The sequence below is a fragment of the Apium graveolens genome, chromosome 4 (assembly GCF_009905375.1).
Source record: "Apium graveolens cultivar Ventura chromosome 4, ASM990537v1, whole genome shotgun sequence".
Taxonomy (NCBI): domain Eukaryota; kingdom Viridiplantae; phylum Streptophyta; class Magnoliopsida; order Apiales; family Apiaceae; genus Apium; species Apium graveolens.
In genome coordinates this window covers 192,418,482-192,437,224 of record NC_133650.1, presented here as the reverse complement: position 1 = coordinate 192,437,224, position 18,743 = coordinate 192,418,482, and the positions used below count along the sequence as shown (strand labels likewise).

Sequence of the window (18,743 nt, the reverse complement as noted above, 5' to 3'; positions counted from 1 at the left end):
AAAATGAGAATTATCTCAAAAAGATATATCCTTATATGCTTGGAACGAGTATGTGATTAGTAACCGGGGACTATATCCTAGAGAAACTAAGAGAATTATTCTTGAGTACGAAACATAAAAAGTAAATATAATGAGGCCAGAGACCCTTTATTTGAAGGCCTTGATGTAAAATAAGGTAGAGGTAATAAGAATCTTGAATACCTAGCCACCATGATAAGTCAAAATTATTTTTTCTTAAGAGACATGGGAAAGCAAAACAAAATAAGTATTAACTTGAGGAAACCTTCTGTAATACCGTGGATTTGTTGATACTATATAAATATTATTCCATATTTGATCTCGGGTCATAATAAAAGATTAATCGAGGCCAATCGAGTTGTTAGTCTTAATGTCCAAGAAACCTAATATAATGGAAATATAATAAACAAAGAAATTATCATCAATGAATGACTTGCTCCTAAAGAAGAGGAGTATTGGCTCAATAAGAACTATGTGGACTTGATTCCTTATAAAAGGATGCGTAGGCATCTTGAGAAGGGATCTGAAATTCTATTAGCTCTTAGTATTAAATCCTAATTGTTTCCAAAATTGTTAGTCCCTAATTTTTATAGCTCTATAAAATTACCCGATAACAAATACTAATTTGATGTCTTGTTCGTGACGAAATATGACATCAACACTAACTTACATTTATTTAATTTCAGGCTAGTAATATATATTGTTTTTAATTTTCATACAAGCTGTGTGATGGCTTAGTCGCAGCCTATTTGATTTTTTTATTTAGAATCTTGCAAGATCTCTCCTATTTTTGGTGTTCAATATTTGTCAAAGAAAAAATTCTCTTAATTGGTTAGCCTCTATTAGTATGTGATTTTTGCTATTATTTTTCATTAGTTTTATAACGAATCATATATTTTAATATTTTAATACTATTTAAATGTGTGTTTATGGGATTATTAAATAAATAAAATAGGTGTATAGCTTCAGTTAGCTATGTGTTGTTTTATTATTTTCTATGGGTGATTTGTGGTATAAAAGGTTGTTCGCGTAATTAATTATTGAGTTGTATTATTTTTGTTTCACTTTCAAAAGTGATTTTATGGCTGATTTATTTTCATAAATATTTGAATGGTCTCTAAAATTATTTTTATGATTTTATAATTACCATAATTATTTTTGGATTTTATAAAATTTAGAAATCAATATTTCATCAATTATTTATCCCTGTATGATTTTCTGATTGCATTTATTTGTAAAATCCGCATTTAATTTCATAATTCTTCAAAAATTATAAAACCTATATTTATTTAAGTTTGGAATATTCCGAGAATTTTAAAATTATTTTTGGGATTTTTTTTGGGGTTAATTTCACCCGCGTGTTGTTTCGTTAATTGATAAAAGCGGGTATAAATTGTGTTTCAGAATATTTTTTAAAATTACGAAATTTACGTTTTTATAAACCACGTGATATTTGTAACATTTTAAGACTATATTCGTGATTTTATGAATTTGGTTTAAGTGCAGCTCGGTTCGTTAATTATGAAATACGGGTACGAGTTGCGTTTCAAAAATGCTTTAAAAAAAATTATAAAAATTTTATTTTATTAGTTTCGGGATTTTTAGAAAGTTTTAAGACTGTTTTCGTAATTTTATGAATTTGTTTTAGGCACAACTTGGTTCGATACATTACGAAATGCGAAATATATTTTAGCCGCCAGGTGTTAAATTCTATACGTGTTAAATTTACAGGAGTGTTGGATTCGTGTACCACTGTGATTCACGATGAATTGATAAGGAATAAAAAAAAGAAATTGATGTAGATAAGCATAATTGGAATTATCTCATTTCTTCCCCTATTCCTCTCTTTATTCTCCTGCATCTCCAATGTTTACCTCCTCCTTCTTCGATTATCTTCTTCTTCCCTGTTCTATGTTCATTTCCCTTACTCTCTCTCCCTTATCTCTCCCGTTCTCTTTGCTCCATCACTATCTTATTCCGGTGAGCCACCTCCCATGTTCTCGATTTCTTTTTTCGGCGACTACTCGCCGCTGCTTTTGCTGTTGCGCGCGCTTGCGTGCGCGTGCATCCAATATATATTTGTGTTCGTGTGTGTATCAGTTGTGCCCGTGTATGTATTAATTTTGTGTGTGTGTATGCGTGAGTTGTATGTGTGTGTGTTACGGTGATGTGTGGTGGTGGTTCTGCGGAATGCCGCCTGTGTTTTTCCGGCCATATCTTTGGCTATGTTCAGTTTGCTCCGTCTGTGATGTGTATTTTTTGTGTGTGCTGCTTGCGTATTACATGGCTGATTCAAAGTTTTATTTTATTTTCTGCAGGAACGATATGATTAATGTTCGTGAATTAATATTTATCGGTGAAATTTATTTGGAAACCCGAGTATAATCGGGCACCAATAAATTTTGCCGCCGTCAACGATGAGCCTCGGCGAGTCGACAGTGGACTATGATGACGTGGTTTTGAGTCCTAATGTAAATAAATAATAATAAATAAATTAGCTGTAAAATTAATTTCAAAGCGAAAAGTAGAATATTATTATATTCGTACCAGTGTTTGGATTGTGAATTGGACTGATTGTGGATTATTGATGTTGTGAATTTGGTTGTTGTGACATCGAATTACTTCGACGCGTTAGCTGGTAAATAAAGGAAGTGTTGCCCGATTTTTGAAAAATTAATTCGAAAATACGAGAGCGTATCCGATAATTATCGGGACGTCGATCGAATATATGTATATATATATAAATATTTTATACAAAACTTGATTATATGTTGTGGTAAAATATTTTCCCAAAATTCAATAACCCTAATTTCGTAAAATGGCGAGTATAAATAATTTTCTGAAAATAAACACCGAACCGACTTTCGAGAATGTGAACCATAACCGATACGTGTATTACAATAATATGTATAATTACGAGTCGGGATTTGATATTGTATGGGTAGGTTTGTTAGCGAGGATATGTCAAGCATACCTGGTCGTCTAACGTAGGGTATTTCAACTTTGTAGGTTATAGTCGGAAGGACCGAGAGTGGCGTTGGACTAAAGAATCTATTTATCAGTCGACAAACTCAGCAAGGTTCCAAGCGAAGGACCTGGGTGATAAAGTCGGATCCAGAATAGTCTAATAGTAAGGCGATAAAGCCCAAACGTTCAAGTCAGTCCAGGGTCAAACATTATTAGTTGTAAAGCTCTGCAAGGAAAGTACCCCTGACCATTCTTTGATGGTTCAGTACGTATGAATAGCTAAATGTTTTATTCTTGTAATGGAACAGAAATGTTTTAAGTTACGTATCCCCTATAGTTATAAATCATTGTTATTAAATCTGTTTTGTGGAAAAGTAACTTCGAAAAAGTACCTATCTCAAATAAAATGATTTACGAACTGGATTTTATATGTGTGCTGGTAAACCAAATGATTTTGAAATGAGATAGGTACAAGTGTTTTGAAACTGGATAAAATGATCAGATATAGGATACATTGGGACCATGGGGCCTATTTAGGTGGCGTAAGAGGCTAATTCAGTTGCGCGTACTATATAACCGATTAGTCCAGCAGGTCAGAGACCTAGCTAGTCTCTGAGTTCCGGAACAGGTAAATGGGATGGCAGTTAGAGCCGTCTGGTGTTGATAGCCTGATCAGCTGTCTTCACATATCCGTACGTATCTGATTTGGCTTTGTGATTCTCGTAACAGAACAAGTAGTTTATACAGTGGATTTGGAAATGAAAATGGCATGCTAGAATTAAACTCTGGTATTTGTACACAGCACACTACTACGTTTGTTTTGTTGATAGCATGCTAGTTTTGGAATATCCAGTTTATGAATGTTTACCATGTGTTGCAAATGAGTTATTATCTCTGTTCCTATCACTGCTTTATCTTAAACCGTTTTACTTATTATTCATATAGTGGTACTGCTGAGCAATTGATTGCTCACCCTTGCAGAATATTTTATATATGTATTGCAGATGCCTAGGAGATTCTTCTGTGATAGTAGGGCAGAGTTCCAGTTTTCCCCGTGTCAGGCTTCTCTGAGATGGTTGTGTTGGACCAAGGATGGTCTGTTGAGTTGCTATGTTAAGTTAGCTGCATCAGGATGGTTGTTGTAAGTTGGTTTTATAATAGTTGTAACCTAAATCATACTTAAACCTGGAAAAGATCTTGGTAAAGGGGTCGTGTTTATGTTAAGTTGGATTATATTATGTTATTATTATTGTTATTGATGGCATCAACTCCTGACCCCGGGGTTGAGGCCGTCACAGTTGGTATCAGAGCTACAGGTTTGAGTCCCTGATTTAGGTTAGGAATAGAGTCAAAAAGGGTACAGGAAGGTTTATATATAGATGTGAGCCAGTAACTAATCAGAGGAGCGAGTCTATGAGTTTGGTCAAGGGTTTCGGAGACGTAACACTGACGTCTGTTGAGGATTTGCTAGAACTGCCCTAACCTAGAGTATGTTTCCTTCGTATATGTATTATTAGTAATGTCCGATAGAGATTTCTAGTTTTCCTCTCGAGAATTTGAGTTTGATTGAGAGAATCCAACTTCTGAGCAGACCCTGGATGTGTCAGCTGAAGAAACGCCAACGTTATTTCTAAATATCACATTTTATATTCCAAGGAATGTTATTGGACCGATTGTGTGACCTTGGTGAGCTCGAATAATATGATCATAATCAGTGGCTGCTATGACGGCCAACTTCTATAGTGAATGTGGATCAGAACGGGAGGTGGTATCTTTGAACCCTTATACTTCTTTCTTGAAATGTATTTAGTTTCCAAAGTTATTATTTCTTATCCTATAAGTTGCTTACTTTTCCTGTCCAAAAGTTGAGAACTCGGAGTAAGCCATTTAGGGTTCTGTTGGTTCAATTATAAATCAAATTTTCTCCCTCCTTATTGGCAAATTTTTATTTAAACATTGTTTCCTTCCTCAGTGATTCAGTTAGTTGATTGAGAGCAAACAATGCATATGATTTGACTTTTTGTCTATGTGACAAAGGGTCTGGTGGGATGCCACCAAGTTATGTGTTGTGAACTATGCGGTACTAAGACTGGCCATCTTCTGTACTTGTATGGTTGCTCTCAATCATACCTACATTTTCTCCACTGTTCCTTCTTATTCGATTACCTTGAGTTTTAAATTTCATTTGATATTCTATGATAATAAATTTCTGTGATTAGATGGTTTTCGTTATTGAAAGCAAGAAAGAGTGACTGTCAGGAAGAACGAAAGTCCTATATCAGGGTGTTATTTAAGAATAAGGGTAACCGCGAAGGTTCAAAATCTATCGGTGGAGTTCTAGCCTGGGGAAAAGCAATTTAGTGGTTGGTGGATTATGTGTAAGTGAACAGAAATCATCCTTAGAGAGATGGTTGGTGGAAATATGGACTACGGTACTTAGTAGAGCCAGTGTTCCTTAAGTTTGACTTGATTTACCGGTTTGTTCTGCATAGTGTGTGGCGGATATAGCCATCCAACTTTTATTGTATATCAGATCAGTTCAGTTGTTATACTTGGGTAGTGATGGGAAGTTGGTTAGTTGCTGAAGTATTGAGGAGTCGTGCGACGGTGTTCAGTTTCCTTGTATTTTAGTTTTCCTGAACTATTGTTGATTCTGCTACTGTCATTATTGCTATGATTGCTAGTGCCGTTAATCTAGATATCTTTTGTAAATGGACCCCGATATTATAAGGACATGGCTATTTTTATTGGGCAGCATTTCCTGATATAGGTGTACCGTTTAAACGGTGATATCTTTTGTCAAACATTTTATTATGTTTTGAATAAACTCATTTATATATTCCAGGAAAATGCCACCCAAGAAAGCTACCCAGTCTAAAGAAAATAGTAGTAGTTTTGTGGAGGGTCCAACTATAAATGAAATTCTAGACTTGTTGCGCCAGCAGTAGCAACAACAGTTGTAGTTAATCCAACAGGTTCAGCAGCAGCAACTACTGTTGCAACAGCAACAGTAAGGAGTGAACCAAAGTGTTAGTTTCAAATCCTTCCAGAGTGTTAAACCTCTTGAGTTTAAAGGTGAACCTAATCCAATAGCTACTATAACATGGTTAAGAGAGATGGACAAAGCTTTCAATCTTGTCCAAGTAAGTGATAATCTTAAGACTGATTATGTAAGCTACTTCTTAAAGAATGGAGCGAATTACCAGTGGGAATTAACCAGAGCGTTAGTAGGAGAAGGCCCTGTTCCATGGGCTAGGGTTACTGAGTTGTATTTGGAAAAGTATTTTCCAGGTTGTGTGCGAAGTCAAATGGAGATTGAGTTTCTAGAATTGAAGCAAGGTGATAGAAGCGTAGCTGAGTATAAGGCTAAGTTTATAGAGTCGGCTAGGTTTGTACCAGATTATGTATGCTCTAAAGCTCAGAAGGTAAGGAGGTTTCAACAAGGATTGAAGCCTGAAATTTATAGTGGAGTGGTGGCAATACAACTCAAGATGTATCCTTCCGTAGTTCAGGCCGCCTTAGTAATTGAACTTGATCAGAAGTTAGTTGCTAGAGAAAAAGAAGATAAGAAGCGAAAGATAGTTGATATGGAAGAAGCATCAGGTCAAGAGGGATCCAGCCAGAGGTCTCAGAAATAGGTTGAAAGAAGTAAGAATAAAGAATTTAGAGGGAAAAGTATTTCTTTAAACAAGATTAGTAGCACTTCAACCAGCTCTAATCGATCCAAGTTGGTTAAGTCGCCTATATCAGAGTGTAAGCAATGTGGTAAGAGGCATGATGGAAGGTGTAAGGCAAATACTGAATGTTTCAGGTGTGGACAGAAAGAACACTACGCGTCAGAATGTAAGGTGGAAAATCCAGGAGTCGCCTGTTATAACTGTGGCAAGGTGGGGCATGTTGCCAAGAACTGTAGGAGTGCTTCCCGAGTTAGCATGGAAGGTAGTGCATCAAAAGGTTTAACGTCCAGTACAGCCAAGGCTAAGACTTATAATAGGAGTAAAAGATCAGCTGCTCAAGACCCCCATAAAGAACCAAGGCAATGATTGATTACCAGAAAAAGCCAATAGTAAGGTAAGTTTCTAGGTGCAGAAGTAATATAGGAAGTTCTTCCAATCATGCGAGAAACATGAGTAATAAACTAGGGATACAAGGTAGATCCACTATGTTCTAAGATACGAAGAAGAAAATACTTAAGTTGGGGGAAGTTTGAGTAATAAATAGATGCCCTGGAGTTCTGGAGGCCATTGGAACGAAATAATTAGTTCGATAATGGTAAAAGTTATTGGAAGGAGGAAAGTGAACATACCCGATATAGTCTATTGAGGTGCACCAGTAATGTTATTGGAAAAGAGGGATGGAATTGTGAGGTTGTGTACTGATTATCGGGAGTTTAATAAAATGATGAAGAAGAATAAGTAACCCTATTAAGAATTGTTTACTTGTGTGACTTAATCCAAGGAGTGTGTTGTTTCTCGGAGATTGACTAAAGATCCAGTCTGAAGACATACCAAAGATTGCGATTAGAATGAGTTATGAGCATTGCAAGTTCTGGTGAAAATATGTGGAGTAACAAGTGTATCAGTTGTCTATAAGGAATTAAGGAACATGGTGTATAAGGAGTATTTGGGTGGTGTAATTGTATTTATTGATAACATCCTCGCCCATTCAAGAACTAAGAAATGCCAAGTTGAGCACCTAAAGTAATGTCTGCGAAGGGTTGAAAAGTAGCAATTGTATACTGAGCTTGAAAGTATGAAAATCTGAATAAAATTGATTATGAGCCATGGTTGTTTGAGTAACTACCAACCAAGTAAGGTCCATTTAGGGACAAATGTCTTGAGTAGAAGAGAAGAATTGAATGTGATTAAGATTACTGAGAAATTAATAAAGGAATTGAAAAGAGTAGGGTCAAAGTGAGAAGATAATTCGGACAATATAAGATAAAGTTGCTCATGAGTTACTATTGTCGCTGCAGTTGCAGCAAAATTATAAAGTGTTCCACATGTCAGTGTTAAATCGATATATTTCTGATTCGAACCAAGTCGTTGATTAGGAGCCAATGGGCTCTCATCCAAATTTATTCTGTGTGGAGTGATCGATCCAAATTTTAGACCGTTAAGAGCGAGTCCTTAGGAATGAGTTTATATCTATAGTCAGTATGCTTTGAATACATCCTCGAGAAGAAGAGTTCATTCGGGAGTTAGAGTCAGATATGCTTGACAAATATCCTCATTTGTTTGGTTAGATCAGATTCTGAGGACAGAATCTTTTTAAGGGGGAAGGATATAACGACTCGTATATTTTAATATTTTAATACTATTTAAATGTGTGTTTATGGGATTATTAAATAAGTAAAATAGGTGTATAGCTTTTGTTAGCTATGTGTTGTTTTATTATTATCTATGTGTGATTTGTGGTGTACAGGGTTGTTCGCGTAATTAATTATTGAGCTGTATTATTTTTTTTCACTTTTAAAAGTGAATTTATGACTGATTTATTTTCATAAATATTTGGATGGTCTCTAAAATTATTTTTATAATTACCATAATTATTTTTGGATTTTATAAAATTTAGAAATCAATATTTCATCAATTATTTAACCATGTATGATTTTTTGATTGCATTTATTTGTAAAATCCGAATTTAATTCCATAATTCTTCAAAAATTATAAAACCTATATTTATTTAAGTTTGGAATATTCTGAGAATTTTAAAATTATTTTTGGGATTTTTTTTTGGGTTAATTTCACCCGCGTCTTGTTTCGTTAATTGTGAAGTACGGGTACGAGTTGCGTTTCAAAAATGCTTTAAAAAAATTATGAAAATTTTATTTTATTAGTTTCGGGATTTTTAGAAAGTTTTAAGACTGTTTTTGTAATTTTATGAATTTGTTTTAGGCACAACTTGGTTTGATACATTGCGAAATGCGAAATATAATTTAGCCGCCAGGTGTTAAATTCTATACGTGTTAAATTTCCAGGAGTGTTGGCTTCGTGTACCACTGTGATTCGCTGTGAATTGATAAGGAATTAAAAAAAATGATGTAGATAAGCATAATTGGGATTATCCCATTTCTTCCCCTTTTACTCTCTTTATTCTCCTGCATCTCCAATGTTTACCTCCTCCTCCTTCGATTATCTTCTTCCTCCCTGTTCTATGTTCATTTCCCTTACTCTCCCTTATTTCTCCCGTTCTCTTTGCTCCATCACTATCTTATTCCGGTGAGCCACCTCCCCTGTTCTCGATTTCTTTTTTCGGCGACTACTCGCCGCTGCTTTTGCTGTTGCGCGCTTGCGTGCGCGTGCAACCAACATATATTTGTGTTCGTGTGTGTATCAGTTGTGCCCGTGTGTGTATTGATTGTGTGTGTGTATTCCTGAGTAGTGTGTGTGTGTGTTACGGTGATGTGTGGTGGTGGTGGTTCTGCGGAATGCCGCCGGTGTTTTTCCGGCCATATCTTTGGCTATGTTCAGTTTGCTCCGTCTATGATGTGTATTTTATGCGTGTGCTGCTCGCGAATTACATGGCTGATTTAAAGTTTTATTTTATTTTCTGCAAGAACGATATGATTAATGTTTATGAATTAATATTTATCGGTGAAATTTATTTAGAAACCCGAGTATTATCGGGCACCAATAAATTTTGCCGCCGTCGACGATGAGCCTCGGTGAGTCGACGGTGGACTATGATGACGTGGTTCTGAGTCCTAATGTAAATAAATTATAATAAATAAATTACTTGTAAAATTAATTTTAAAGCAAAAAGTAGAATATTATTATTATAGTCGTACTAGTGTTTGGATTGTGAATTGGACTGATTGTGGATTATTGATGTTGTGAATTTGGTTGTTATAACGTCGAATTGCTTCGATGGGTTAGCCGGTAAATAAAGGAAGTGTTGCCCGATTTTCGGAAAATTAATTCGAAAATACGGGAGCATATCTGATAATTATCAGGATGTCGATCGAATATATGTATATATATATAAATATTTTATACGAAACTTGAATATATGTCGTGGTAAAATATTTTGCCAAAATTCAATAACCCTAATTTCGTAAAATGACGAGTATAAGTAATTTTCTGAAAATGAATATCGAACCGACTTTCGAGAACGTGAACCCTAACCGATACATGTATTACAATAATATGTATAATTACGAGTCGGGATTTGATATCGCATGGGTAGGTTTGTTAGCGAGGATATGTCAAGCATACCTGGTCGTCTAATGTAGGGTATTTCAACTCTGTAGGTTATAGTCGGAAGGCCCGAGAGTGGCATTGGGCTAAAGATAATCTATTTATCAGTCGACAAACTCAGTAAGGTTCCATGTGAAGGACCTGAGTGATAAAGTCGGATCCAGAATAGTCTAATAGTAAGGCGATAAAGCCCAAACGTTCAAGTCAGTCCAAGGTCAAACAGTATTAGTTGTAAAGCTCTGCAAGGCAAGTACCCTTGACCATTCTTTTATGGTTCAGTACGTATGAATAGCTAAATGTTTTATTCTCGTAATGTAACAGAAACATTTTAAGTTACGTATCCCCTATGGTTATAAATCATTGTTTTTAAATCTGTTTTGGGGAAAAGTAACTTCGAAAAAGTACCTATCTCGAATGAAATGATTTGCGAACTGGATTTTATATGTGTGCTGGTAAAACGAATGATTTTGAAATGAGATAGGTACAAGTGTTTTGAAACTGGATAAAATGATCAGATATGGGATACATTGGGGCCAGAGGGCCTATTGAGGTGGCATAAGAGGCTCATTCGGTTGCGCGCACTATATAAGCGATTAGTCCAGTAGGTCAGAGACCTAGCTAGTCTCTGAGTTCCAGAACAGGTAAATGGGATGGCAGTTAGAGCCGTCTGGTGTTGATAGCCTGATCAGCTGTCTTCACATATCCGTACGTATCTGATTTGGCTTTGTGATTCTCGTAACAGAACAAGTAGTTTATACAGTGGATTTAGAAATAAAAATGGCATGCTAGAATTAAACTCTGGTATTTGTACAAAGCACACTACTACGTTTGTTTTGTTGATAGCATGCTAGTTTTGGAATATCCAGTTTATGAATGTTTACCATGTGTTGCAAATGAGCTATTATCTCTGTTCATATCACTGCTTTATCGTAAACTGTTTTACTTATTATTCATATAGTGGTAGTGCTGAGCAATTGATTGCTCACCCTTACAGAATATTTTATATATGTATTGCAGATGCCTAGGAGATTCTTCCGTGATAGTCGGGCAGAGTTCCAGTTTTCTCCGTGCCAGGCTCCTCTGAGATGGTTGTGTTGGACCAAGGATGGTCTGTTGAGTTGCTATGTTAAGTTAGCTACATCAGGATGGTTGTTGTAAGTTGGTTTTATAATAGTTGTAACCTAAATCATACTTAAACCTGGAAAAGATCTTGGTAAAGGGGTCATGTTTATGTTAAGTTGGATTATATTATGTTGTTATTATTGTTATTGATGACGTCAACTCCTGACCCCGGGGTTGAGGCCCTCATAAGTTTTATTAATGCAGATTATTGATTTGTGTCATAATTGGTCATCAAAGGTAACTTTTAATGTAATCAAAGTACATTAATTCTCCTATAGAAATATAATAATTTCAAGTCTAAGGATCATTATATCATTATCACTATGAGAATTACTTATGACACAACAGACATGTAGAATCTCATATTGGGTCTATACAACACCGTGTATATTTACATGTGCCTGTGTTTTCTACTTTAGTATCGATATACCTATGATCAATGAGATGTGATCATAAGTCAACAAACACAGTAGTCTTAATGTATTATTATTGTCTCAGAATAATAATACTCAATCAGGGATCTTTAGAAATATTAATATTGTTCTTGTAATCTCATTTCTAAGTCATGTAATTAAAAATTTAGAATGCATATCATATTTCAAGGATATTTATTAATCTAACATTTATATCGTAATAAATTAAGACATAATAAATTATGAAAAGAATAATCGATAGAACATAAACATTAATAATCCAAATGTCATAAATAAAAGATAATAGTATCGTCTATAGGGTACAAACACTAACAAGAAGATCATGGTCAAGTACTTGAAGAGTATGTTGTATAAATGGGTTATTCGGTAAATATGACTGAATATATTGGTTATTACGGTTTACATATCGAAGATGATAATCATACTACAAACTCAATTTTGGGGTAACAAATTAATTTTGGTTGAGTTGAAGTTGGGAAAGGAAAAAATTTAATTGTGTTGAAGGGTAAAATTGAAAATGTGATACACATTATCACTAGTCAAAAATTTAAGAAATCATACACATTATTGTTTTTATTTACCTTCGGGATGTTAAGTTCATGACATGGTGGATATTATTTTAACAAATAAATATGGTTGATTATAAATAATTGCCACTTGAAGATACCAAATGGGTGATGCTAGTTTGATTGAATTCGGAAATATATGAGTTATTATGTATGAAATCTTACTTTTAATGAATAGTGAGAATACATTTTAAAATATTTATAAAGTCGTAAAAATTGGAGTTGTGGAAATGTATTTGCCAAAAAAAGTCTAAGTTGGAGATTTTGTACTGATTTCTTTGGTCAAATGTAAATACAGTAAGCATTATTTATAGAATTAATACTTGATTACATTGTATACATGGATTGTAGGTTACATCTCATGCAATATTGGCATTGATTTGATAGTAATTAGAAATAAATAGGTTTTTACAATATTGGAGCGGAGGTGATGAAAATTATAGGATGTTTATATACTCTTATATTGTCTAACAATATATACACACTACGGATGAGCGCTTAACAAATACACAAACATAGGATGAGCGTTGTTTGGTTTGGTCCGGTTTCAACCGAAAATCAAATCTTAACCAAATTTATATGTTTTTCAGAATCGAAAATAAAAAACAAACCAAATACCATTGGTGTGATTTCTGTTTTTTAATTACGATTTCGACTTAAAATGATTCAGTTTCGATTTTAAATCCAAACTATAAAATTTCCTTATTCTTTTTTTAAAATCATGTTCTCTTTTTAATATTAGATTAATGGTAATGAAAGATTAACCTCTCCGAAAAACTTAGAATAACAGCAAAGTTAAAATAGCAGTAGACCGGAAAAAATATTTTAAGCAAACAAAACACTAAAAAGATACTTCAGCCAAGCCTTCAAATTTTTTGTGTCAATTGTCGGTGTGTAATCAAACGGTACAGGATACTGAATTAGATATCACCAGTAGTCCAGTACCCAGTTTCTTCCCACCGTTGTCAATATCAAAAAACATAAACTTAACCTGACATAAACTAACTAGCAACTGCTGAAGGCTAAAGACAATGAGCTAGCCTTTAAATTTAAAGTTGAGCCTTGTAGACGATCAATAAATTTAAATTAAAAATACTATTATTCTTATATATAAATATATGTATATATATAATATATATAATTTATTTATTCGGTCCTGTTGGGTTTGTAATTGGTTTCAAAAAAATTAAAATCAAACTGTTGTCATATTAATGGTTCAATTTTTATTCGATTTGGTTATTAATTAGTCTGGTTTTCAATAATTCAATTTTATTCGGTTTTTAGTGATTTTAGTTTGGATATTTATTTCGATCATGCTCATCCCATACACACACTATTATTGTTATCTTTATCGCTGCAGACGGCGCCAAACTATTTTAGATGTTTTTTCGGGTTTTATTCTAAGATGGTTTTTCTTAACATCGAGATATATCTAAATAATTTAATTGCAAATAAAATAAGAGAAAGCAAATTTTAGTGACGCGAAAAACCCCGTTAAGGGTAAAACCCGCGGGTTGGTATCCAACCGAGAAAAGACTTCACTAAAATTCTTTAAAGATTACAATGTGTAAGTTTTTCCAGTAGAGAATGTCTGCCCTCTAATTGTAGTCTATCAACCTTTTTATACATATTTTTTATTTTTAAATTACATCCTTATCCTCCCACCACTCCATCTTTTCCTCCACTTCTTCTCATAGTGGTTATTCTTTTTTGAATTATTCTTCCCATATCTTCTTATCCATATGATTTATTCCATCTGCCTTCTTCGTGGGCTTCTATTAATTTGTTTGCCACCTCCTTCTTCATGTCATGGCCCAATTGTCCATATCTCTTGTAAGTGGCCCATTCTGTGTGCTTTAGTGCAAATCCCAAATGTATTCACAATATAGCCCATAATTTTATTAAGCCAGATGAATTAATAAAATTACATCTTCAAATTACTAGAGTGTCTTGACTCCTCGTTCCTCGCGTAATCACTCTTCGTCCAAGTACATCACCCAGTCTCCTAAACTTTAATTCTTCATTTGTTCTTATCTCTAACCCCATCATATTCCTGATATATATACTTCTTATTCCATATCGTCTCCTCCCATCTTTTTCCTTAATACTTTTCCCTTCCTCACTATCTTCCTACAAACATGACCAAGAAATGCAGCAAGGCTTCTTCTTCTAGGAACGCTGAAACTAGCGACGAAGTTTCTGAAAAGCTTGATTGGACTCATATGGGTATCTTGGATCCTTATGACAACAAGTCCAACAATCTCAGAAAGGAGAAGTTCGAAGAGGCCAAGCTTCTATTCCATTGTGATGTTGTTACGGTAATCCCTCCTCTTCAAGTACATGCAGACTGGCTTAGAGAAAATTGGGTTTGCTTCTACTATTACCCATTCGAGATCGGTATGGTGTTCCCTTTTCCCAAGCTTGTTACTAACGTGTTGTCTTCCCTTGATGTCTCCATTGGACAACTTATGCCATCTGCATGGAGGACGCTTGCTTGTCTAGAGGCCATTAATTCTAAGCATAACTTGGGAATCGATGTTGATGTTGTTAAATACTCTTATGGACATAAGAAGTACGGTGGTGGATGATATTGCTTCTCGAACAATCTGAAGGGGGAGCCTTTGATTCTTAACAATGACAATGTGAATGACAAGGGTTGGAATTCTAAAGGTCTTTTTCTGTCCTTATTTGTTTCTCCTTGTTTTACTTGTATAAAAATCTTTAATCTCTCTTTTGCATGCCGCACGTATAATGTTGTTTTACTCCATCATTATCTGTGTTTGTGATTTGGACATGTCCAGCCTCATTTAGTTTTATACCCTCACTTACCCTCATTTGTCGTCTTCATTTGCGTTGCATGTTATGTTCTTGATTTTCCTGTTCATGTAATCGTCAATTTTTGTTTCCATACTGGTAGATCCTGATTTTGAATTTGATGACAAGAAAGTTGTTGTGAGGGATGTTGTAGAAAATATCCTTGGTTTGCCGGTTGGCGATCGGTTGTGGCCTAATTGTCTTCACAGTCCCATCCGTAATGCTAGCCTGGTGAATGTTGATGATTATATTTTAAAAACAAGTAAACTGATGAAGAAGTCTGAGATTGATGGTGATGAGAAGGCTGCTATTAGGAGTGCCGCTAGTAGGACCAAGAACAAGCTCACCATTACTCCCATTGTTAAGCTATCTGATTCCGTCCTAAGCCTTTCTTCTGACAGTCCTAAAGATGGAGGAACTCACCTTGAAATGAGTTCTGGTCATGCTTACGCCAAAGGTATACGTCATTTTTTCATACTCTTGACGTATCTTTTGATGTCTATGTGTCTTTCCCTAATTCTTTTGACATTCATCGATCTTTTCCTCCTTATTGTAGAATTTAAACCTCCTGTGATTCGTCCCTTGCTGGTGCCTAGCAAAGATTTGTTATCAAAAAGACTCAAAGATGACAAATCTATTGGCACTGAGTCATCCAAAGCAACTTTGCTTCTGATGTGGCGCCCTCCAAACCCGGGTCAGAAGTTTGGGGTCCACAACACATACACAATATATAAACCTGTATATGAAATATTATTTGCAATGACCCTGCTTTACATAACCACGGATCGCAACAGGTTAAAGTATGAAAACAAGCCACAACCTTCACTTTTATTACAACGTACCAAATCCCAACTAATTTAACTTACAACTGATAATGAAAATATTCTTACAATCTTACTATCTTACTACTGTAATAAGCTCCTGCTAGCTCGATCCAACATAATCTGGAATCCTAGCTCGTACATTGAACTGGGAAAACCTCGCTATCAACCATATCCTTCTTAACTATAGAATACATAAAAAGATTCGCAAGAGTGAGCTGACTAGCTCAGCAAGTCACAATGACAATAATTGAGGTTAATCAATGATCAAACGAAATGGTTCAGAGGAATCAAATTAATTGCTAAACAATCATTAGAATTGGATATTCATTCTAAGTTTTAAAACCAAGGTTAGGCTGCTGATCAGTCACGCACTAACCCCGAGCAAAGCACACAGCACTGCTCTAATTACTGGATCCAAGGCACACATTGGCCTAACTTGACCATTGATATGGTCTGACCACGAATCTAGTCCTTATATAAAAAAAACTATCCAATTCTAAAGCAGTTCAATATGATAAACAATATAATTCAATAAAACAAGATCGTAATCAACAGTGATGAAACATTTGTATAAAGGCATGATGCATTTTAGGAGCATCACAAGGGGTATCGAAGTATGTATAAGAAATGGCCTTCAGCCTGTAGGAGAATCGGGTATTAGATGAACAATGGTTTACAAGGTTTAATTCTTTGATGTCAAAAGGTATGGTTGAGTATAAAAGTTTCTGGATGTTCAAACAATTTTATTCCAGTGTTTGGTGGTTGTATATTTGGAGAGTAGTGTCATATTTGCGTGGTTTAGTATTTGGAAATCAATAAGAAATGGTTCACAAAGAATAAGGCTTACGGCTCAAAGATCAAATGATGTGGCTCTGGTTCAAGGCTGGAGGATTCAATGTATTTACAATATAAAACAAAGTTATTTTGAACACTTAACAATATGTTACAAGAAAATTTAGAAATATTTGCATTATATCTCGAAAAAGGTTTAGAAGTACTTACCTTATCACAATCGATTCCAATTTCACTTGTACTCGTCAAATGACTCTCTTCAACAACCACTTGTCTACTTTTCCTATGCCTCGATTGTTGGATTTTTAATCGCAGCGGGGCGTGGAAAAACACTTTTACACATACAAAATCCAAATAAAAGCATATAAATCGTGAATAAAAATTCTAGGGATCGAATCTAACCTTTAAAATTAATTCGGAGACAACGATCAGAGATCCTTAGCAGTTGCTCCTCAAGTGTGAAGCACTCCACCGGTATCCACCAAGAAAACGACTTTTAGAAGGAGGAGGAGGTGGAGAGAATTTGGTTTTCTGAAACTTTTGGGTTTCTAGGGTTGGAATAAAAATAGGGTCTATAATAGTGTATTTATAGGCAAAATTTTCAGCTGAAATTTTCCCATAAATAATATTATTATTATCCCATTTATTATTCTCATTAATAATTAAAAGGTTTTAATTATTAATCCTTTTTCTAAACACTTTAGAAATAATTCTCTCTCTTGATTTAATTTCCAAAAATTAAATCCTTAATTAATAATATTAAGAACTTTTCTTAATTAATTTATAATCAATTAAATCTCATTTAATCAATTATTAAATTTGCCAATTAATTATTTATTTCACAAATAAATAATTATTAGCCATTATTAATTAATTCCTCCACCAAAAAATCATTCTCTTTTTATGGTGTGACCCTGTAGGTTCAATATTAAGTCGGTAGTAGAAATAAATAATAATAAAACTATTTTATCATTATTTATATAAATTCTCTAATTTATTAAATATGATTAATTAATTAATCACATTTATTCTACATCGTGAGTGATGCTTCTCAACATATCGCGACTATCCGGATAATATGAATTCACTGCTTAGAATACCAAGAACCTGTCAGTGAATAGTTACCGTACAATAAACTCCTTCTACCCTACAATGTCCCGATTAAATACAAGGCATGGATCTCGTGTCAAGCCTACTAATTCAATCACTTTGCTTACCATTTACTATGCGTAGTTCTATGCAAATTAGAAACTCCTTTCTAATTTCATTTACTCTGGCCAGAGATTCCTGAACTAGCATAAGTGGATCAGCCTTGAACATTCGCTTCCTTCACTGGAAGGGGTAGATCCTTTATTGATCATACACTATCTTCGTGTACAAATTCCTATACCGAGAAGAGCCCTAAGAATTGTCCCTGGAGACTAAGAACTAAACCAAAGCATAGTTCAGTGTACACAAGATGACTATGATGACCTCAAGTCTAAGGATACTTGTACAACTATCACTAAGCGAACAACTGCTGACACGTGAGTGAACTCCATCAGTTGTTCAGCTAGGCGAGTCATGTTCAGTGAACTTATTCTATAATAAGCACCTACATACTAGCTATAGTGTCACCACACAAATGTCTATAAGAACAGACATCCTTCATAATGAAGCAAGCATAGTATGTACCGATCTTTACGGATTATTAATTACCAGTTAGTAATCCTATGACCAGGAACTATTTAAGTTTAGAGTTATCATCTTTTTAGGTCTCACTATTATGATCTCATCATAATCCATAAAAAGCTTTACTCTAAACTATGGTATATCTTATTCAAACACTTAAATAGATAGAGCCCGTAATAAACACAAAATGAAATCAAAACAGATTACATAAAAGTTATTCCTAAATCCTAGTACATGATTGGACTTAGGACATATTCCTTTCAATCTCCCACTTGTACTAAAGCCAATCACTCTGGTATCTAATACCCATCTTGACGATCAAAGTGACTTTCATAA

At 34.6% G+C, this 18,743-nt stretch overlaps 1 protein-coding gene across 1 annotated transcript; it reads left to right on the top strand.

The window, feature by feature from the left end:
• The first annotated feature begins 6,101 nt into the window (after positions 1-6,101).
• On the top strand, positions 6,102-6,623 carry LOC141719252 (uncharacterized). Its single transcript, XM_074521625.1, has one exon. The coding sequence runs from the start codon at positions 6,102-6,104 to the stop codon at positions 6,621-6,623; it is 522 nt and encodes a 173-aa protein (XP_074377726.1).
• Positions 6,624-18,743: the final 12,120 nt, after the last annotated feature.

Bases quoted from the DNA above. Each gene is read 5' to 3' on its own strand.
- LOC141719252 (XM_074521625.1), top strand. From the start codon at position 6,102: ATGGACAAAGCTTTCAATCTTGTCCAAGTAAGTGATAATCTTAAGACT.